The following is a 22,997-nucleotide window of genomic DNA, read 5'->3' as shown; positions in this document are numbered from 1 at the left end:
AGCCTTGTTCCTGAGTCTCAATAATGTATACTAGATTACTATTCTCACATCACCATTTGGGCTTTCCTCTGTGTGCTAAGGACTAAAGAGCAACATGGGAATTGGCTGGGTGTTAGTCCAAATTGGAAAGAAAAGGAAAGAAACATATACATGAAACAAAATCACCAAAAATCCAATAGAGCATATAAATAAACTTAGCATTTCTACGTTCTAACCACCTATCTTGTCCGCAAATGTTCAATTAAAACAGAACAATAACACCATATTAATTCAACTGAAGCAACCAAGACAGTTACCATTTTTGTAAGTGATAAAAATGACAAAAGATATATACATACAGAAATTCAGATCTATCTTCTTTTCATACCCAGAAATCCCCCAAACTCACTTGGCAAACTAGGAATCGAAATTCAGGACCCTGCCAAACCCTACATTCTTTGAGAGGCAGGAAACCCTAGAAAATAGTCCCGATAGGTGCCTTAAGGAATTGAATCCCAGACCAAGTGGGAGGCAAACCATAGCCCTGACCACTCAACTAAAGCCTCGTTGGTAAAGCAATCCAAATCTATCAATCATTACTAATTTAAACACTAAATCAAATGAATTTGAATTCACATCTCAAGAAGCTTAATTCAATCCAACTCAAGGTTTTGGAACTGGCTTTTGGCATCAGCGTCCTCCGAATTCACAAATTGTTCTTTCTACCTTCTAAAATTGGACTGGTAAGCTGTTATCTCTTAAGGATGTTGTGTTACACTTAGCTGTACTTTGGTTTGCTTCTTCGTAGAGTGTTCTTGGGGTATACTTTGGAGCTTACTCTCCTAGCCTTGTTTTAGTGTTTTATGTTATATCGGACTACTTGTTCGCATTACCTGTACTAGTTCTTTACCTATCTACAGATATAATTTGATTCCTATCATCAAAAAGAGAAAGAAACAGAAAACATTATTTGTTTTAGTGTAGTCTATAACTTAGTTTTCTGAGGCCATCAAAACCAGACCAAAAGAATGAAATTCAAGAAAGGTTATCAGGTTCCATCTTGAAATTTACAGAATTCCACCTGCTTACATTACTATGATACTGCGCTACATGACTCTAGTTTCCTCACATCCAATAACAGACAGAAGTATAAATACTTATTGCAGAATAATTGTACACATATCTGATTCTTGTACAAATGCTCATATAAGATAGTCCCACACCTAATTCTTATAAAATGTGATAATAAAGCTTGATGTCAAATAATGTCTTTGATGCTTCTAGTGCAATTAGGTTGCATCCTTTGTGTCTTTGCAATTTCATATTTTTATAGGAAAGTTTTTATTAACAAAATAGAAAGAAAAAGAATCTACAAGATGGACAAGGTGGCCATGAAAACCAACCCTACAATCATAAGTTCCAAATAATTAAATTACCTTCACTAAAAGGAATATCCCAAAAAAACTTTAACAAAGACGCCCACAGAAAAGCTAAACATCTAATTTTGTTTCAGTAGAATCTTAACAAAAAGTGTTTGGCATGGTAAGAATAAAGAAAAAAAACAAAAACAAAGGGAAGGGGGTAAAGAGAAAGGGAGATCATGTTGACAGCCATCTTAATTCACAAACCTTTTCTGGACATAAAGAGGTGTATTTTGAGAGTGTAGCAATCATTTGTTGTTTTTTGTGTGGCTTTTTTGAAGCAACAGAATCAATAGTCGACCCTATAGCCGTATCAGGTTGAGAAGAAGTGTGTGATGAACTTTTGCTTTTCGAAAGCAGCTCCTCATTAAGGTTCACAGCGATCTCTCCACAGGCAACGTCCACATTCTTGATAATTACACCAACTTCCCTACGTCCAAATCAAGCAAATAAAAAGATATTAGCTAATTAACCATCCTTGTCATTGGCAAATTTACAACAAGAATTTTAATGATGAAAAATGTAGTCAATCCCATTATGGGAGGATCTGAGAAGAGATCAACAAATTATATTAGGGCGACATTTGATAACAATAAACTACGCTTTGGCTGTAAGGCGTAGGTTTGCATATGTGGAAAGAAATATATTTCTCTAAAGAGAATACCTATCATGACCAAATTCGCAAGAGAGGGCGAAATCTTCACAGATAAAAAGAGCAGACGACCTGTCCATCATGGAAGATGATGACTGGCTTGCAGAAAGGGATCCTCCGGTGCAAAAATTGGATAACTGGTCACAACTAACCCGTGGTTCACTCCTCTGAACAACAATAGGTGATATCTGTAGCTTAACAATAAGATTTTGCTTGGATTGGCCATCTTTAGATATGTCCACTTTCAGTTCCTTAACCTCAATAGATGCTTTGGGCATCTGTAACATTTCAAGAGATAAGTATAATGACCAAAATCAAGCCATAGCACAAAAAGATACAACTGAAAAATGAAATAAAAAGCCTACCAGTTAACGAACAAATGAAGTATAGAGTTTTGAACTTAATCCTTTTCAATCCTAAAATTTATACAAACTGTATAACCATTATTTCTTGTTGATGGCACATTGCAGATAATGGTTGTTCAAGTTCTTAGAATTATAATTTTGGGCCAACTACATGAAACCTCCAAAACTATAGGATCGATTTCAAGTTGGTACACAATGTTTAGAGGTTGGGCAAACTAGTAGAAAAACTTAAATAATACCTACATATTGATCCTTCCATCAACCAATCTCAAACCAAGTCTGTTAAATTCTTATGTCGCAAAAGGTCTCATTTTTTATGATTATCTGGACTCCAAATGTGTGCCATGTGTATCCACAAATGCCACGTAAAACACAAAACAACAAAAATGTAGTAACCTTACAAAAATTAAATAATGAAAATGAAATTAAAGAATAACATTTTTTTAAACAAAAATTAACAATATGAAAGAAACAAAACCTCCCTTTGTAGAACACTCTCTCTCTCCACCACCACCTCCTCCTTTCTCTCTCTATCTCCACCTCAATCACTCCCTTTTTGTCTTTTCCTCTCTCAAAAAGACCCTCACACCAAAATCTTCAACCAAGACAGAAAACTCTCTCTGCCCAAAAACTACTCAAGACATCCATCCACCATCTCCTCCCTTTTTCATAGCTACGGTGAACCAAAACCAAATATGCTTCTTCCTCTCTTCCAAGCGTGAAAGACCAGAAATATGAGGGAGGCGACTTAGTCCAAAATAACATATGCTGCATATTATGTTTAGATCTTTCAGCAACAAAGAGGACAATAAATATTTGAAAAAGATCCACTGCCACTGTAGTTCTCAGACGTAAGTCATCAGGGGTCCTCTAATTTTTTTTTTTTTGAATAAAGACGATTGTATTGATAATCAAGAGGATAAGTAGTCCTCGACTAAACAACAAGAGAAAACTCTGTTTGAAAAACAGAAACCAAGAACTGAAATAAGACTCTGAATTTACACCTCTCTAAGAAAGGCAAGGAAAAACCAACAATGGTATGCTCATCTTAGCACAGCCCTCATATCTCTCAATATAATAGGGTAGTGATAATCCTTAAACTGATCGATAACAGATGCCCAAAGAGGAGCCCAAAATTTTACTCTAATCCAAAGTTCTTCATAAGACACTCCTACATACTCTTGGAAGATTCTGCCGTTGCGTTCCCCCCATAAATTCCAGAACAAAGAATGAACAAGACAGTCCCATAAAATTCGAGCTCTCTTCCCCTTTCCCAACACCGTCATTTTAAAGCTAAGAAGCTGAAAACAGCCTTTAGGGATTACCCAGATTGCTCCTACTTCACTTAACAACTTCCACCAGAGACTTAATGAATATGGGCAGTGAATAAATAAATGATCAATGGTCTCTGCACTCAACTTGCACAGCACACACCATTGAGGAGATAGGCACATCATCGGGTTCCTCCTTTGGATACGATCACAAGTGTTAACTTTCCTGTTCGAGATCAGCCACATAAGAAATTTGACTTTGGGGGGAGTCATCACCTTCCAGATTGAGGTAAAAGGGGGGAAAACTTCTGTGTTGATGTTAGCCGAAAGAAAAAGTCTATAGGATTTACACGAGAACATACCGTGATCCTCCAGCTCCCAAATTCTTTTGTCTACTCTTGTGTTAATTAGGCGAATTACCCTCAGAACATCCAGTAGTAATACCACCTCCGTGATCTCCCCCTCAGTCAAATTCCTTCTAAATCCAAAGTCCCAATTAGGAGGGGTCGCTGCATCGATAACAAAGTCTACAATGCAGTTTTCCTTTTTCCTAGATAGGGAGAACAGTCTGGGGAATAGGTCCCGCAATAAACCTTCCTTCAACCACCGGTCCTTCCAGAATCTAACCTTAACTCCATTTCCAACTGAAAAACGGCAGCATTGAAGAAACAGTCCGTATCCCTTTGAGATATCACGCCACGGGTTTCTGCAAGAGCCTGTAACTGTCAATTTAGAATCCCAGCCAGTGGAGTCAAGTCCATATTTGCTTTTTATTACTTTATGCCACAAAGCATTGGATTCAAATGGGAATCTCCACAACCATTTTGCTCTTAAAGCTTCGTTTTTAACTCTCAAGGAACCAATTCCCAATCCTCCTGCTTCTTTGATTCTGGTCACCCTCTCCCAATTCACAAGGTGAGCCCTCTTGCCTTCCTCTACTCCTTCCCAAAGGAAATTGCGCATCAGTAGTTCCACCTTGGCTGCGATGCTGGCAGGCATTTTGAAGATAGATAGGTAATAAGAGGGGATGTTGCTTAACACTGCTTGGATTAGTGTTAACCTGCCACCTTTAGATAAACAAGTCTGCCAGAAAATTGTTTACACTCAACCATAGAACCAAGCGCTACTGTCGTTCTCATATGTTGGCTAATAGACCTCAACTGATGACACCACTGGCTCCTGGAAGAGCCGATAATTAAACCCCACGCAAAGGGCAATAAGGAGTTTGTGAATGGCTAAAGGCTTGACCATTGAGGTTTCAGAGTAGTTGTTCTAGAACTCGAAGGGTGTGCCCAGGAGGAGGTACAACACGCCATTTTGGTCAAAAACACGAAGCGCTGTCGCAGGAGATGACACCGACATAGGAGATGGTGCAGGTGGTGAGGAAAAGAGAGTGAGGGACTGGTTGACAGAACGGTGACTATGTAGATTTTCTTTAAGTTTGTACACTACTTTCTCCAACCTCTAAAGATCTTGTACCAACTTGAAATCGACCCTATAGTTTAAGGGGTTTTACGTAGTTGACCCTACATTTTTTTATATTAAAAAAGATGGTGTTGCCTATTCTTTCCATCTATTTCAATTACTTAACCTTAAACCGAATTTATGCTTCAAATGGTGACTATAAATATTCCTCAAAAAAATTTCTCACGGAAAAACTTCTATGCACTAAGAAAGAATAATGCAAGCAGAACGTATTTCTTCCAAAAGAAAAAGGGAAGAAGAAAAAAAGCACTAGTTCAAATTCTTTATACCTTCAAAACCAAATCTGTGATGGAAACCGACAAATATCTCGCAATATTAGCCACAACCATCATCCACTTTCCTCGGCCTGACTGACGGGGTCTTCGAGATGGATCCCTTCGAGATTTAGCCTTTGGCGTACTTCTATTTGAAGGCCTCATTACAACTTCTATGTCACATATTAACACTTGCAGCTTAGGGTCTTTAGAAATAAAACCAAATAGTTTGACCAAGGACTGACGTAAGCTGAGTTTAATTTCACCAACAGAAACAGATTCAATAGCACCCTGCAAAATTATCAAAGTTGTAAAAAGATGAATATCATCATTGTATAGGCACTAATCTTCTGACAGAACAAAATTTATACCCATTAACAATCATAGACAGAAGATGCCAAACAGTATCTGGGGGCACCAGGGAGAGTAAGAGCAACAGAGCATTCTAGAGATTTATCACAAAAACTCAATTAACCACAAGCACATACACATGCTTTTTAAACAACATCTTAGCTCTGTTTCAAAACCTCAAAACCATTGGGGGGAAAAAGATAATAAAGCACCTTCCCATTTGGACCAAAGCCTCAATAAGCAAATGCATTTAAAATAAGTACGGAATGAAGCACCCAAGGGATCAGAATCCTCATTGAAAGTCAAAGTAGGAATTTTTTTTTTTTTTTTTAAATTTTTTTTTTTTTGGGAATGGAAACTTTTGTATTAGTAATCAAGAAGATAAGTTATCCTCGATCAATACCATATTGAATTAATTAAAGTGAAGCAGTCCACTTAAATCATTATAAGATACCATTTAGCACGCCAATTATTGAGTTCTATCTCATGAGAAACATGAATAGTAATTTAGTAGCATGAATTAGGCACATTATGTCACAAAATTACTAACACTAGATTTAACATGATAATTTACATTTAGTAAATGACATTACTAATTACACCATACAAGCATTCCCTTATTGGTAATTCTAGTGATGCTCCACTAGTGTGGGCCTCACAATACTTTTCTGAGCTTAACTTGAAATAAGGAACAAGGAAAACCTCTTTACTTCGCCAAAGTCATAATAACAAAATAAACCCAGCCACTGAAGCAAAAGAGAAAACCTTTTTAAACTCCACCACGAGATCCCTTATACATTTCCACCCTCCAAACCGAAATCTGATAGATGCTCCTACTACACGGCTCAAAATCCAAGCCAGCAACCTTGAAGCAAAACTGCAAAAGAGCTTAGAAGAGAAACTTTAAGAGGATAATAACAATTTGAATCCCGAAAATAACTCATTTAAATAACTGACGCTATTGATGGTTTTAAATTTAAAGCTAGTTAGGGTGGTGCCCGTATTGTTCAAACTAATATACCTACACATACAAGGACACGCATTGTCTTCATTGGTTTCCAGGACTGCTAAAATTGTGCCAAAATTGCAAATTCCCCAATATCAAGCACTCGAGGATGATGGTTTTAATTTTCAAAATTAACAAAACACCCAATTTATTCAACAAAATCTGACCACAGACCACACTTAGTCTTACAATTGGGAAGAAGCACAATCTAATTTCAACTACCACAGCCATTGTCATTAGCATCAAAACCTGAATTGCACCCAACAAAGTCCATTACCAAAAGAGAGAACTGATTAAGCCACGTTTGACGCATACACATACATGCATTCACAATTTCACATAAACACACACACACACACACACACACACACACACACACATATATATATATATATGATAGGAAAGAGGGACGTACATGAAGAAGAGCCACAATGTGATGCAAATGACCAAGAAAAAGAAGAGGAAATTGACGGGCGAAGCTGCCATTGCTGTGTGCCGAGAATGTGACTTGCAGTGATGAGATTTTAGGGACTTGCAGAGAATCGAAAAATGGAAAGCATTCTGTGCTCATAATTTGTTCATGTCATAAAACCCTAGGAAATTAAAAGGAAGACAGAGACTGTGAGCCAAGCAGACTGAGTCTTCTTCCTAACCGTAGCGATCGGAGGGCTTGCAATTCTTATATCAAAGAGAGACAGAGAGAGAAGAGCAGAAGAAGCAGATCCGATCCGTGAGGTAGAGCGAGAGAGAGAGAGAGAGAGAGAGTAGCGTGTAGTGGGACGGGTGGGGATCCGGTGCGGCGACTGTACGGACAAGTGCGCGCGTGTTTGCGTTAGTTGAGGAGTAAATGGGAAACGTGTCCTTTGGAGGTTGGGAGGGATCAAGTTAGTCAACGCTGCGTTTGGAGCATCACAGTTGGAAAACTTCGTAAGCGGCGGTTGAATTACCCGCGACGAATGCTTTGAAACGGAAAACTAAAAACTTAAAAACAATATTGTAATAAATAAAAAATATAAACCAAAATATATTAAGGTGGAGTGGATCCTTTTTAGCTTACTTGGCTATTGATTGATTGATCTTTTGTGTGAGAGAGAGAGAGAGATCGAATTTCATTGAGCTTGTCATGTTTCATCTGATTAAATTTAGAAGTACATCAATAAAGATACACATTATAATACCACTTTCATAATAAACATTTATACATATTTTGGCAAAAAGTCATTTTTGTCCTTCTAGTTTGCCGGTTTACCACTTTTGTTTATGTAGTTTCAATTCTGTCAAATTTATCCGTGTAGTTTTCAATTCAAAATAATTGAAGAACGCATTTCAATTTCTGTCAAATCTCTCTCCCCATTCCGTTATGTATTGACCCTACTGCACTCACGTGGAAGGGTATTTTGGTCCACTCGAGCCAAATTTTTCCCAATTCACCGAAATTTACCAATAATAACTCTTTTAAGAGGACCAATGATTTATAATGTGGGATCAATAGTCATTTCTTATAAATCAGTAGTCAGTAGGGAGGAGGGATTCGAGATAGAAGTTACCAACATAGTTGGGCATGGCGGATGGATTGGTGGGCTGAAAATATAAGTTATGGTCTTATGCCTAGAAATATTAGTTGAGGTTTGCCCAGCCCAATACCTCATTTTGGTTCACCCACGCCACGACGGTGGCTCATTTTAACTCTGCTCCACCCTCAGTGCAGTGTTGACGGAGGAGACCTATGTCGGTGAAAATCATGTGCCAACACCCAGTACAGGAGACTAATTATAAAAATAAAAAAAAAGGCACTGATTTTCATTTCAGTGCCATATTATCAATAGAAGACCCATGCAAAAGACACTATTATAAGACAGTGCATATTACTACAATAGGCATTGATTTCAGTCCCCAAAGAATGCAATGGTTCATATTAATAGCTAGCTTTATTAAAGGTTAACACTCCAACAACAACAAAAATAATTTTATTGGGAAAATTACCTTTGTAATTTTTTTATTTATTGATAAAACGATATTCTAAACAACTTTAATGTATAATAAATATATATTTTATCAATTTATGATCTTAGCGTTGAAGAGGGTTGTTTTTATAGTTTTTTTTTTTCACGTGTTTACCAACTGCGATATGGTAGAATAAGAAGAAAAATTGGTGAAGTACACAACTTCTAAGAACAAATTTTCAACATCAAAATTTCTTTCCCGTACCAATCATGAACAACAGCAGGGCCGGCCCTGACATTTTGGTGGCCCATGGCCAAAAATTAAATGAGGCCCTTAGATATATGTTTTTCTTGAATGTGTTCATTCATTTTTCTTTTTATGAATAGGGGGGCAAAGTATCCGAAAACAACTAAGGTTGCTAAATATAATAATTTCATTCAACTAACGAAAAAAAACCAAAAGTGCATGATCCATAAACAACAAAATGCTTCTCAAGTGGCTTAGGTACATGATCCATAAACAACAAAATGCTTCTCAAGTGGCTTAGTGGCTCTTCAATAGGGCTTAGTTCTCAAATGGCTCAATTGTAAACAAAATGCTGCTTTGACTTCCACTCCATCATCTATAAATCAAAACACAAAAGCAGTAACATTAAATCAATATTTTCCAACATTAAAAATTCTTGATCTTCTAGCATTTTGAGAAGCAAAATCATCAATAACCTCTTCAAAATCAATATTTTCCAACATATTCTTTTCAATACATAAGATTGCCAATCCATTTAACCTTTCTTGTGACATAATTGATCGCAAATAAGATTTTAGTAATTTTAATTTTGAAAAACTTCTTTCTGCAGATGCTACAGTTACTGGCAGAGTCAGTATAATTCTATAAGCAATTGAGACATTTGGAAAACAATCCACAACTTTTACAAACTCAAGAACTTCAATGGCTGTCTTTGTCTCTTTCGGTAAATACATTTGTAACACTTCCAATTCAGAAAACAAATCATCAGCATTAATATCAGATTCATTATTATGTGTCAATTGATTTTTTCAATGATAGCACTTCTAACCTTGGAGCCTAACATACCAATAAACTCATTTTGAATTTTATGACTAAGATAGTGATAATGAATCTCATCATTCTGAATACGTCTAAAATGCTCTTGCAATACCAAATCAAATTCCGCAATTAATTCAAGCAGCCCCAAAAAATTAGCATTGTTATCTTGGTAAATTTTCTCATTCTCTCCACGAAAAGCTAAATTTCTTTTAGCAAGACATTTCACAACAGAAATTATTCTTACTAAAACCTGTTTGTACCATATCTGACCCTCCACTCGTACAACGACACGTGGATCTCATAAACTCGCCCAAGCACCCAAGGCCTCGGACAATCGGCATAGGCTACTGATGATATTGTCTCAAAGCAGCAAAAGATCATTACAGGGCCCAACACAGCCTACAATCGGTATCCCCTACCGATTCTGCAGAATCAACCTCGAAGCACCCGCCTGAAATATCTAAGGACTCGTGTCAACCTCATAGGGCCCTCCCACGAGTCCCACATCGAAAATGAGCGCTAAGAGCATACTAAATGCCCTCTATAAGTATGCCCCTCCCACTACAATACAGGGGTAAGACTTTTCAGCTTGACTTTTATACTTCTATATGGTCAACAGCAAGAGCTCTTAAAAACAATCTTACTTGAGCATCGGAGGGTCTTAGGCTGGTTCCACACCGGTTCCATAGACCTCACGAGCTTCGCTTATCTTCTATTCAGGATCAGCATCCAAGGACAGGAAGAATCGGCATCCAACACCCAATCGATCTCTTGATCGTCCATCCCACTTGTAAGTTGCACTCATCTCTATCTATTCAAGATTTAGCGCCAACAGATTGGCGCCGTCTGTGGGAATCGCTTATCGATCAACCCATATCTCAAAACAAAGAACTCTGAGACCAAAAAATGAATCCATCTTCGGCCCTCCCTACCGATGGCCCCATCCTCGGCCTCGTTGGCGAGCCGAATCCAACTCCCTTGCTTCAGACACCTGCTCGACCGACCACCCTGGAGGCTCGGATGGAGAGCCTACAGCAGGATATGGCAAGAATGCAGGAGCACAACAATGTTCTCGCCTCCAAACTGGATGACACCCAGAGGCAACTGCATCAACAACAAACACTCTCCGCCCAGTTGCAGAACGATCGGGAACCAGCCACACAGCTTCGGCAGGAGAAATCGTTTAAAAGCGTACGAAAGCCCACTTTCCAGGATAGAGGGAAGCAGCAGGCCGCGAACGGACCAACTGTCTCCCGAAGACTGTTCGTGCCCACTCCGAAGGAACGCCATCCCGAATATCGCGTTTATTCTGATTGCCGCGAGAGGATCAACGATCGGCGCAGGGAACGGCAGTCATCACCCATCCAGGTCCGGGCGAAGCTAGACGATCCACGCCTGGAGGTACTTGGACCAAAATCCCCCTTACGCCAGAGGTACGGCGCGATCGGCCTGGAAGAGACGGACGAATCGGATTATGTTCCAACATCCCCAGGAACCACAATCTCATCGGCAGGGCCCTCTGCACGACGCCACAGCCACCGATCAAACCAAGACAACGATCGGCGAAAAGGAAATTACGAGAGAAGCCCCAGCCGAACGGCAGACCAAGGAAGGCGAGGTCACAATACTGACCAACGCACAGGGAACCGAGCGATCGAACCCTTTGGTGACGATCTTCCATCTACCGATCCGACTATTCGTCTCCTCCTACAGAAGATGACTCGCATCGAGAAGGAACAAGACCAGGCTCGGACACCAACATGGGGAACGGTACAGCCAGGGCCGTTCACCAATCGAATCCGGACATTCAGACACGAGAAGGAGGTCCAAGCACTCCGCATATCGTTTTATTCGGGGGTCGAAGATCCCGTTACCCACATTCATACCTTCCAATCAGCTCTGGGTTGCAAAGGACTGACGGACGAAGGCCAATGTTTGCTATTCCCCTCCACCCTGACCGGAGCCGCTCTGAATTGGTTCTATCGGATGGAGCCAGACACGGTCGACAATTTCAATCAGTTGAAGCAAACCTTCCTCAACCATTTTATGATTCAGACCGATCGCCTATATTCCGCCGATGATCTATATACCGTTCGGCAGCAAGACGATGAGCCGTTGAGGGAATATGCGGCTAGGTTCAGCCATGAGTACTCCAGATGTCCGGAAACTGACGACAGGGCGGCCTTCGGTGCCTTCAAAAGCGGCCTTCGGTCGTCTCAGTTTCGTTATTTGGTCCACAGCAGCAACTGGACCACCTACTCCGAATTAATGAAACAGGCGGCTATCCACGCCAAGGCTGAGCATTTCAACTCCAAGGGATCGGCTTCGACCCCAATAAACAAAACGGCGTTGACCGATCAGCCTCCAACGCAGAACTACGACCGATTCCCGGTCGACCGATCGGCAAACCAGGCCCCCTACCGAACGGCACCCCCTGTCCCTGCTTTTTCCACTCAGCGAAACAAGCGGAAGGACAACTTCCGGGAACGGCAGGACAACAACAAGAAGGGCAACCACAAGGGGAATCGGCCAGACGAAATCTTCACTTTGCTCAACACCACTTATGAGCAAGTTCTCCTGACCGAAGGGGATATGATACCGAAGCCGAACAATCGGAAACTCCCTCGCCAGAGCGAAAAAGACACCGGTGTCTTCTGCCGGTACCACCAATACAACGGCCATGATACGGAATCATGCATCGCGCTGCGCAAAATCGTTGAACGCCTCATCAATGACGGAAAGCTGGATCAGTATTTAAACACCAAGCCAGCAACGGATAACTCATTGAATCGGCAGATCAATATGATCAGTGGAGGGGCGCCTCTTGCCGAAGCCAGCAACCGATCCGTTAAAAACTACGTTCGTGCCGTACGGCATCCACAAATCCTCAGCGTGGCGGGAGGACGCAATGACAAAATTCAACGCAACGGTTGGGAACCTATCACCTTTTCTGAAGAAGAAGAGCGAGGCATCATCTTCCCCCACTCTGATCCTATGATCATACGGGCTGATATATCGGATTTCGACGTAGGCCGAATCCTCATCGACACCGGCAGTTCGGTCAACGTGCTATTCGCCGACGCTTTCAACGCCCTCGGCGTGGACCCTCGGCATCTGAACAAGGATATCACCCCTCTCCTGAGCTTCTCTGGCGACGTGGTTGAACCAATCGGCAGTGTCCAGCTCCCGTTCGCTGTCGGTACCATCCCCAGACGAACGGTCCTCTACACCCATTTTCTAGTGGTCGGCTGCCCAACGGCATACAACGCTATCATCGGCAGGACGGCGCTCACAAAAATGAAGGCCATGCTGTCACCACACATGCTCCTCCTCAAGTTCCCCACACACGCTGGCGTCGGCCAAGTGCGAGGGGACCAATTGAGTGCACGGACGTGTTACGTTTCGGCAACCAAGGAATCGGCAAGGGCTGCGCTTCGCGAAACATACTCGGTCGCCACCAGCTTGGGCGTACCGAACGGCAGGGGGACGGACAAACCAGATGACCCCCGAGATGAGACTGTAACCCCGCAAGCGCAACCCGCCGAAGATTTAGAACCAGTCACCCTCTCCGAAGCACAACCGGACAGACAAGTTCGAATCGGTACAACCTTGAGTCCGGCACTCAGGGCCGATTTTATCACCTTCCTGCAAACCAATGCAGAAGTCTTCGCCTGGTCATACGACGATATGCCCGGCATCGCCCCGAGTGTCATCAGCCACAAGCTCAGCATCTGCTCCACTTTCAAACCCATCAGGCAGAAACGGCGGGCCTACGATGCCGAACGGTATGAGGCAATGAGGCTCGAAGTAGACAAACTGAAGACCATCGGCTTCATCCAGGAAGTAACCTACCCAATTTGGCTGGCAAATTCGGTTTTAGTCAAAAAATCAAACGGCGCCTGGAGAATGTGTCAAGACTATACCGATTTAAACAGGGCTTGCCCAAAGGACAGCTTTCCTCTGCCACGGATCGATCAGATGGTGGATGCCACGGCAGGCCATGAACTTCTCAGCTTCATGGATGCATACTCAGGCTACAACCAAATATTCATGAGCCCTACCGATCGCGAACACACGGCATTCATCACCGACAAGGGACTTTACTGCTACAACGTCATGCCGTTCGGCCTGAAGAACGCTGGGGCGACATACCAGCGATTGGTCAACAAAATTTTTTCCGACCTCATTGGCACCTCGATGGAAGTCTATGTGGACGACATGCTGGTCAAGAGCAGAACGGCCGATTCTCATCTCCACAACCTTTCGCTCATGTTCGGCGTCTTAAAAAAGTACAACATGCGCCTCAACCCGAGCAAGTGTGCCTTCGGCGTTTCCTCGGGCAAATTTCTCGGCTTCATGATCAGCCAACGAGGAATCGAGGCCAACCCTGAAAAAATCAAGGCATTACTCGACATGCAGGTCCCGAAGACACAAAAGGACATTCAGAGTCTGACTGGGCGTGTCGCCGCTCTAGCCCGGTTCATCTCCAAGGCTACCGATCGGTGCGCTCCATTCTTCAAAGCCCTCAAAGGAAGCAAACGGCAGATTGTCTGGACTGCCGAATGCGATCGCGCCTTCCAAGATCTTAAGGCCTACATGAGCAGAGCACCCCTATTATCCACTCCTCTCCCCGGCGAAGAACTCATCCTCTACCTCTCGGTTTCGGCAACGGCACTTAGCTCTGTGCTCATTCGCAAGCCGAACGGCATCGAACTCCCCATTTTCTACATTAGCCATGCTTTGCAAGACGCTGAGATTCGGTACCCCGAGCTCGAAAAACTCGCCTACGCTCTCGTCCTTTCAGCACGCAAGCTTCGGCCATACTTTCAGGCTCACAGTGTTACCGTCCTCACCAATCAGCCTCTGCGCCAGATACTCCAGAGACCGGAGACATCCGGTCGGCTAGTCAAATGGGCCATCGAGCTCGGCGAATTCGACATCCGCTACCACCCTCGTCCTGCCGAGAAGGGACAGGCTGTAGCCGATTTCATCTCTGAGTTAACCGCGTCCGAGGGGCCAGTTTCGAAGGACGCCGCATCCGATTCATCTTCGACGGTACCAGTCGCCCACCCGACCGAAGGAATCTTTAATCCGTCAATTCCACTTTGGACTCTCTACGTGGACGGTTCGTCCAACCGACAGGGCAGCGGAGCCGGCTTGGTACTCAAGGCCCCTGACCAGACAACCATCGAATATGCCATCCGATTCCAATTCCGGACTTCCAACAACGAAGCCGAATATGAAGCTCTGTTGGCCGGCCTTCGGCTCGCTAAAGAAATGGGCGCTCAGCAACTCAGGATCTGTAGCGACTCACAACTTGTCGTGAACCAGATACTGACTGAATTTGAAGCCAAGGACACTTCGATGGTTGCCTACTTGACACACGCTCGCCGATTGCTGCACCACTTCACTGCGTACCAAGTTCAACAGATCCCCAGATCCGAGAACAGCCACGCCGATGCTCTATCACGCCTTGCATCAGCGATCGACGACAACATAGGGCGCCGTGTGCCGATCGAGGTCCTCACTCGGCGCAGTACCACCGACCTCGAAGTACATGCCGTTCGGCAGGATCCAAGTTGGATGGATCCTATCCACGCCTACCTCGCCAACGGCACGTTGCCTGGCCCCAAACCTGAAGCAACGACTATCCGCCGCCGATCGGCACGATACCTCCTTCTGAATCAGATTCTCTATCGGCGTGGTCACTCCTTACCATTGCTTCGGTGCATGACCCCGCAGCAGGGAAACTACGTCCTACGAGAGATTCACGAGGGGGCCTGTGGGGACCATTCTGGGGCTAGATCATTGGCTTTCAAGACCATTCGGCAAGGGTACTACTGGCCGACTCTCCATGCCGATGCCACCACCCTGGTCCAGAAGTGCGATCAATGCCAGCGTTTCGGCTCCGTTCCAAAGCTGCCTGCCGAACCACTCTCTCCGATTGTTAGCCCATGGCCCTTTGCCCAATGGGGTTTAGACCTCATCGGCCCTATGCCCCAGGGCAAGGGACAGGTCAAATTCGCCATCGTCGCCGTCGACTACTTTACCAAGTGGACCGAAGCCGAAGCTTTGGCAACAATCACTGCAGCCAGGGTTGAACATTTCGTATGGAAGAATATCATTTGTCGATTCGGCCTCCCGAACGCAATAATCACCGACAACGGAAAACAATTCGACTCCTCTCAGTTCCGGCACCTATGCCACCGATTTGGCATCAACCTGTTCTTCGCCTCCCCAGCACATCCGCAGTCGAACGGCCAAGTCGAAGCAATCAACAAGATCATCAAGAAGACGCTGAAGAAAAAGCTTGGGACAGCTAAAGGAGCTTGGCCCGATCTCCTTCCGGAAGCGCTATGGGCCATTAATACCTCCTATCGACGGTCGACTGGCGAGACGCCATTTTCCCTTGCCTTCGGTTCCGAAGCCGTTGTTCCAGTCGAGATCAACGCACCATCGTGCCGAACGGCATCTTACGAGCCAGAGCAAAACGAAGCCCAGCTCACTCTCAACCTGGACCTCATTGAGGAACACCGTTCCCAGGCTCAGCTTCGGAATGCCGCCTACAAACAACGGACTTCCCGCTACTACGACTCGCGCGTCAGACGCCGATCGTTTAAAGTAGGGGACTGGGTACTACGCAAAATCTCCCTCGCCACCAAGGACTCCAACGACGGCACCCTTGGTCCATCTTGGGAAGGTCCTTACGAAGTTGTCACCATCTGCCGCCCAGGCACTTACCGTTTGCGTGGTACCGATGGTCAAACCCTCGGCCACCCTTGGAATATAGAACATCTCAAATATTACTACAAGTGAACGCCCCTTCGGTCATCAACTTTTGTAATCGGTTTAATTTGGAACTCCCTATTCTATACATACGGCACTACCATTCAGCAATATTATGTCAAACATACTCTACATACGACATGCGCACATACAGAATTAAGGGACATGGCACATTAACCCGAAACAAACTGAACATTGATAAATAAGGGGCCACAGAAGGGCCATCTGTCTTTACAATACGCCGTTCGGCACGCTCAAAAATGTTAAAAACAAAAGTCTACGAGGTGGGTGGATCGGCTTCGGTCGCTACAACATCGACATCAGCTGACGCAGGCACAGGATCAGTCGACGGCTCGGCAGTAGACGTAACGGCAGCCCTCGGCCCGGGATGACCTTCCTCCCCACTGCTTGAATCGGTGTCGTCGGTTTCCTCGGCCTCGGCATCCTCGCCCTTGTAGGCCTCCACCATCTCTTCGGTCACCCCTTCCGGCAGCGGTGGTGGATCCCGGAGGAAGTTCAGGTTCAGCTTCTTGTCAGCATTATACCGTTTGACTCGATAGAGAAAGTCGTCACATTGCTCCATGACCTCTCTATCCACCAAACGTGTAAACTCCTCCGACGATCGGTAGTCCGCAACGGCCTTCGCCTTCTCCTCTACTAGCTCCCTGGCATGCGACCGCTCGGCCGCATCCATCGCCACCTCTACCGCTGCCTTCGCCTCATGGGCAGCCATCACGTCCAGCTCGGCCGCCGCCAGCTTCGACGCCAGCTCAGCAATTTTCGCCGCATTCTCCTCGGCACGCTGGTCCGCCTCCTGCAGCATCTTTCCGGCATCAGCGATCTTCGAACGGCCCTCTTCAAATCTCTTTTGGTACCGTTCGGCAGCATTCACAGCTCGCTTCGCGCAGAGCCACATGTCCATATTAGCCTGCCACACCAACGGACACATTCATACATGCCGAATCAAAGTATCCTTAAGCTACAAATCCTACACTTACCGCTGCTTGGAGACGGAAGGCCCGACCGGTTTGTTCACGCAACGTCTTCGTTGACAGTTGCTCCAGCTCAGCCAGCTCCATCTGAGCACCGTCAATCATACAGTTGATGAACGGCACAGCCTTCCGAGGACACGCGATGTTAACCGGTCCCTCCTCTCCCTCCACCTCATCATCAGGGATCAACACCGATGTCCCCTCGTTCGGGCCCCTTGGCCGTTTCGGCAACGGCGTCACATCGATGGGACCCTCGATCTGCCGTTTGCCCGTCATTTGGAGGTGAGCCTCCCGAACGACCTCTGCCTCCGCCGCCCTCTTCTCCCTCCGGCGGTCAGCCACCGTCTGCTCATCAGCCGACGTCCCTCCCGCTGGCCCTGCCGTCTTTCTCTTCTTCGGCCCGGGGGACTGAACCTTCTTCGTCTTTGGCGCCCCTTGCCCCTCCAGACGCCTCCTCGTCGCCTCGCTCATAGGCCTCCCTCCTGCCACTGCAAAACAGGAAAAGCACGATGTCAAAAAGGAAACGGCAGCATAGAAAAAAACACCGACCCTGCCGAACGGCATCTCTTACTTTGCCTTTTTTCTTCTTCCTCTTCCTCCTTCACCCTCCGATCGTGTTCGGCCCTACCGATCAGGCCTGCCTTGAACAGATTCCGGAAGTAGAGCAGCTCCTTACAAAACCGATCTTCTTCGGCAATCTTCGCTCTCACCCTCTCGATTGCTTCAATCTCTCTGATCGGTGCGGCCGGCCGTTTCAAGGACACTGAAACCAAAATACCAACGGTCAGTACCCAAAAAAAAAAAAAAAAAAAAAAAAAAAAAAAAAACACACAACACTATTAACCCTGCCGAACGGCAGGTTCTACCCTACCGACTGTCTGGAAGGACGTAGGAATCCTCCTCTCAACGATAACTCCGGGTGCCGATTCCCAATCACCGGAGACAATCACTCGACGCTTGCGCCACGTCTTTTGAGAGCTCGGCACCCCCACCACAAAGTGCCCACGCTGCCCTGCCGAGAGACAGTTGGACTGAACCCACCCTCCATGATCGGCACTCTTCGCCCTCGTCACACTGTACAGCTGGGCGAACTGTTCGTAGCTTGGCTCCCCCTCACCGGCCAAGCTGAACGCCGTGATCGTCCCGAGCAGCGTAATCCAAAAATTTGGGTTATACTGCCCTGGCGCATAACCGATCGCCGCCAGGATCTTCTGCACCGAATGCTTTAACGGCAGCCGAAGGCCATGCTTAAACACATCTGTGAAGAAGACCACCCCCTTGTCATTGTCACTTAGCGACTCTAAGGGCTCCGGAATTCGCATCCCTACCGATTCCGGAATGTTGTACTCCGACCGAATCTTCGCCAACTCGGATTCGGTCAGTGTGTTCGGCTCTAAGTCATCTACTCCGAACACAGGTTCCGTGGGCTTCGCCATCGGGATCCGTTGCCTACCCCTGACGACCCTCAGCACCCCTTCCCCGGGAACGGCAACAGAGACACCACCCCCATCGGCCTCACGACCCGAGGTCGAAGGCTCATCACCCCCAGGCACCCTCGTTGAAGTACCCCCAGCCTCGGCACGCCCTCCTGCCCCCTCCACTATCTCACAGCTCGAAGAGCTCACAGATTCAGAACTCCCACTCTCTTCGGCAGAACTCCCCGAGGACGACTCATCCTCGAATGCCCTCGGACTACGCCTACGCTCGGATTCGGTATCTGACATCTACAAACAACACACGAACGTACACTAAGGGCTGTGCTAGAATCCAAATCCTATTCTACCTCCTAAAAACACTACGTTCATACGTGTTCATGCGTGTTCATGCTTGTTCATACATTGTTCAAACATAAATTCTTGCAATTCAACACTTTGATCCATGGGAATACGAAAACACGGCAACATACCTTGTTTGCACGGTGGCTCAAGTTCGTCGGAAATCGCCTCCGCCTTGTTCAAACTTGCCGGAAATCGCCTGCTCAGCCTCAGCACGGTTGCCGGAAATCGCCTCTCACAAGCTCTCTTTGCTCTCAAAATTTCCAAGTATTTGTACTCTCGTCTTCTCCTCACATTTATAAGGCCGATTTAGCATCGGGAAGCGAAGCGACGCATCGGGATACGAAACGACGCGGCTCTTCACAGCCATGCCGACACGTGTCACGCATGCATGGGAGAGACCAAACGTCAGTTGCAACGCTTCCAATCCTCGGAGACGCTTCAACTTCCCGAACGTGGCAGATCTAGCCACCTTCGAGCACAACTCCACTAACTAACGGCAGGCGCACATTGATGAGTTCTCACTCACCTCTCGTGCCGAACGGCAGGCGCACATTGATGAGTTCTCACTCACCTCTCGTGCCGAACGGCAGGCGCACATTGATGAGTTCTCACTCACCTCTCGTGCCGAACGGCAGGCGCACATTGACGAGTTCTCACTCACCTCTCGTGCCGAACGGCAGGCGCACATTGACGAGTTCTCACTCACCTCTCGTGCCGAACGGCAGGCGCACATTGATGAGTTCTCACTCACCTCTCGTGCCGAACGGCAGGCGCACATTGACGAGTTCTCACTCACCTCTCGTGCCGAACGGCAGGCGCACATTGATGAGTTCTCACTCACCTCTCGTGCCGAACGGCAGCCGCATATTCATGAGTTTTCACTCGCCCCTTTGCAACAACCGGCACATCATGCCGTCTCCTATCCAAGCTCACTCCCTTGGGCACTTGGGGGACTACATACCACCATCGGCAATTATGGGACCATTGTGTCCGGGTCAGAATGCCGAATACACATTCAAGTCCCCAACCGAGAAGCTTCTCAATCGGCAACTTGGGGGACTACTGTTTGTACCATATCTGACCCTCCACTCGTACAACGACACGTGGATCTCATAAACTCGCCCAAGCACCCAAGGCCTCGGACAATCGGCATAGGCTACTGATGATATTGTCTCAAAGCAGCAAAAGATCATTACAGGGCCCAACACAGCCTACAATCGGTATCCCCTACCGATTCTGCAGAATCAACCTCGAAGCACCCGCCTGAAATATCTAAGGACTCGTGTCAACCTCATAGGGCCCTCCCACGAGTCCCACATCGAAAATGAGCGCTAAGAGCATACTAAATGCCCTCTATAAGTATGCCCCTCCCACTACAATACAGGGGTAAGACTTTTCAGCTTGACTTTTATACTTCTATATGGTCAACAGCAAGAGCTCTTAAAAACAATCTTACTTGAGCATCGGAGGGTCTTAGGCTGGTTCCACACCGGTTCCATAGACCTCACGAGCTTCGCTTATCTTCTATTCAGGATCAGCATCCAAGGACAGGAAGAATCGGCATCCAACACCCAATCGATCTCTTGATCGTCCATCCCACTTGTAAGTTGCACTCATCTCTATCTATTCAAGATTTAGCGCCAACAAAACCAATTTCCAATGTTCCTTCTCTTTTTTAATTTGCACTTGTAGCTCTTTATCAATTGTTTCATTCTTTTTCAATCTAATTTGCATGTCAATCCAAGTTGTCATGTTATTGATATGCTCACTACTAGTTTCATGTTGTTTAAGCCTCTCACTTAAACGTTTCCAGTCATTAAGCCCTTCATTTGCCAACAAACTTTTAATTTTCACAGATTTAAATAACTTACAACAAAAACAATATACTTTGTCCACATCTTTTGAGTACACTAGCCATTTTCTATCCTGACCCTCCCCATTTGATAACTTTCTTGTAAAATAAGAATATGAAAAATGCCTAGAGAGCCCATCAACAGGAAACTTTAGATTACTTTCTCTTACAGGACCCTTTTCTATTAAAATATCCTTTGTTTTGTTATCAATGTTATCCCAAATTCTTGGATCATAGATATTCAAAGCATGATTATTTTCATTCTCAATGAGGGCATCAACCTCTTCATTTTCTATCATATCTTCTTCCTGACTAATTGGTTGTTGAGATTCATTAACTAATTCATCAGATGGATCTTCAATTGAAGAACTAGTTTTAAAAAACTTATCAAGAGCTCCTTTTTGAGTTTGAATAATTTTTTCTATTTTTCTCATTTTATTTCTTTTCTGACTTCCAGATTCATGTTTCCTAACCATTTTTGTTACTACAACTAGCAAAGCAACCAACCAAACACAACCAACAAAGCAACCAAACTCAACCAGCAAAGGAAAAAAACTGATTTTAAGCAATAAAAAAAAAAAGCAATACAACCTGGTTTATGCTTAAGTTGTATTAAACTACTTCATTCTTGCAGAGCTTTCACTTCAATTGATCTATATTGCACTTGCACATCTGCAATAATATAACAAATATGTATAAAGACATGTATAAAGAATTCAAATCTATATAAAAAATATGTATAAAGATAATGGAAATAATTCACATATGGGGTTATTGTTGACGAACCTCATCCTCACTCACTCAGATAATCTTTTAGAGTCTGTAGTGTAGAAGAAAGAAATCTACAAATATTTCTTTGGATAGATCAATTCAAAGACAAAGATAAAAGAGGGATGAGAGAAAAACTGGAAATAATAAATTTAAGAGAGCTTTTCTTTTGGGTCAAAGACAGACAAGAAGAGAGCTTCGGAGAAGAGAAGGGAAAATATAACTTGGGAGAACAGAGCATGGGAGGAGAAGGGTAATATATTTTTTTTAATGAAAAGAAAATGGTAATATATTATATATTGACAAATAAAAAGAGAGGAGAACACGGTGGGAAAGGGACAATTTTTTTGGAAGCAGAAATGCTTTTTATGGGCAAAGACAAAGAACAGAGCGTGGGAGAGGGAATATATTAACAACTAAAAAGAGAGGAGAACACGGTGGGAAAGGGACAAACTTTTTGGAAGCAGAAAAGCTCTTTATGGGCAAAGAGAATATGTGTTTTTTATAAATAAAAAAAAATTTAAATTTGGGCTCCAGTAATATTAAAAAAAAAATTTGAGGCCCCAAAAATTGGAGGCCCATGGCCGTCGCCCTCGGTGCCCAGGCTCAGGGCCGGCCCTGAACAACAGAGATCATACTGGAGAAGTTTTCTTCAACGAAAAGTATAACTACAATTAGAATTTTGTCAAGGAGAGGTTGATGAAAACGACAGCCTTGTAGCTCTAGGTGATAAAAATCCTGTGGCACAAAAACAATTCTGTAGCTGTGACAGCTTAGAGTTGAAGAAGCAGCCCAGCTTTCGTTTTCCAGGAGCTGAATAATCTTTGATAAATCAATGGTGGCCTTATATATAGCGTGAAGTAGACGAAGTCTCACATATTCATATTTTCATTTCAGTGTCATATTATCAATAGAAGATTCATGTAAAAGACACTATTATAAGAATGCAATGGTTCATATAAATAGCTAGCTTTATTAAAGAGTAACACTCCAACAACAACAAAAATAACTTTTTTTTTTCCTTTTTA

General features: G+C 44.5%; 2 protein-coding genes and 1 long non-coding RNA gene across 7 annotated transcripts in view; all 3 read right to left on the bottom strand.

Moving 5' to 3' along the window:
• The window catches only part of SAB (HYPERSENSITIVE TO PI STARVATION 4), a 30,748-nt gene extending 23,024 nt beyond the window's left edge, over window positions 1-7,724 (bottom strand). Inside the window, exons 1-6 of one of the 5 annotated variants that reach the window (XM_088246612.1) lie at window positions 7,200-7,718; window positions 6,974-7,033; window positions 6,544-6,655; window positions 5,443-5,718; window positions 2,065-2,330; window positions 1,608-1,830 (exon numbers count right to left, since the gene is read on the bottom strand). In XM_088246612.1, the coding sequence (XP_088102738.1) occupies window positions 1,608-1,830; window positions 2,065-2,330; window positions 5,443-5,592 (639 nt within the window). In that variant the 5' untranslated portion in view covers window positions 5,593-5,718; window positions 6,544-6,655; window positions 6,974-7,033; window positions 7,200-7,718. Of the gene's footprint in view, window positions 1-1,607; window positions 1,831-2,064; window positions 2,331-5,442; window positions 5,719-6,543; window positions 6,656-6,973; window positions 7,034-7,199 lie in introns of those variants that run through there. The other 4 variants (XM_021976475.2, XM_088246611.1, XM_021976474.2 and 1 more) reach the window with 4 other exon arrangements.
• Window positions 7,725-9,132: 1,408 nt separating this feature from the next.
• Window positions 9,133-22,482, bottom strand: LOC148298078 (uncharacterized). Its single transcript, XR_015836340.1, has 3 exons — window positions 21,988-22,482; window positions 21,793-21,873; window positions 9,133-9,350 (listed from the first exon to the last, which is right to left on the bottom strand). It is a non-coding gene; the product is annotated as an uncharacterized LOC148298078 (long non-coding RNA).
• Window positions 16,857-18,119, bottom strand: LOC148298079 (uncharacterized). The gene is made up of 2 exons (XM_088246770.1): window positions 17,578-18,119; window positions 16,857-17,507 (listed from the first exon to the last, which is right to left on the bottom strand). Exons 1-2 carry the CDS (start codon window positions 18,040-18,042, stop codon window positions 16,857-16,859), a joined length of 1,116 nt encoding a protein of 371 aa, XP_088102896.1. The 5' UTR covers window positions 18,043-18,119.
• Window positions 22,483-22,997: the final 515 nt, after the last annotated feature.

The sequence above is a fragment of the Prunus avium genome, chromosome 1 (genome assembly GCF_965620075.1).
Source record: "Prunus avium chromosome 1, drPruAviu1.hap1.1, whole genome shotgun sequence".
Classification (NCBI taxonomy): Eukaryota; Viridiplantae; Streptophyta; class Magnoliopsida; order Rosales; family Rosaceae; genus Prunus; species Prunus avium.
This window is presented reverse-complemented; position numbering and strand designations above follow the sequence as displayed.

Bases quoted from the DNA above. Each gene is read 5' to 3' on its own strand.
- LOC148298079 (XM_088246770.1), bottom strand. From the start codon at position 18,042: ATGAGCGAGGCGACGAGGAGGCGTCTGGAGGGGCAAGGGGCGCCAAAG. The intron at 17,508-17,577 runs GTAAGTGTAGGA...TTGGTGTGGCAG, and splicing joins CCTTCCGTCTCCAAGCAGCG to GCTAATATGGACATGTGGCT.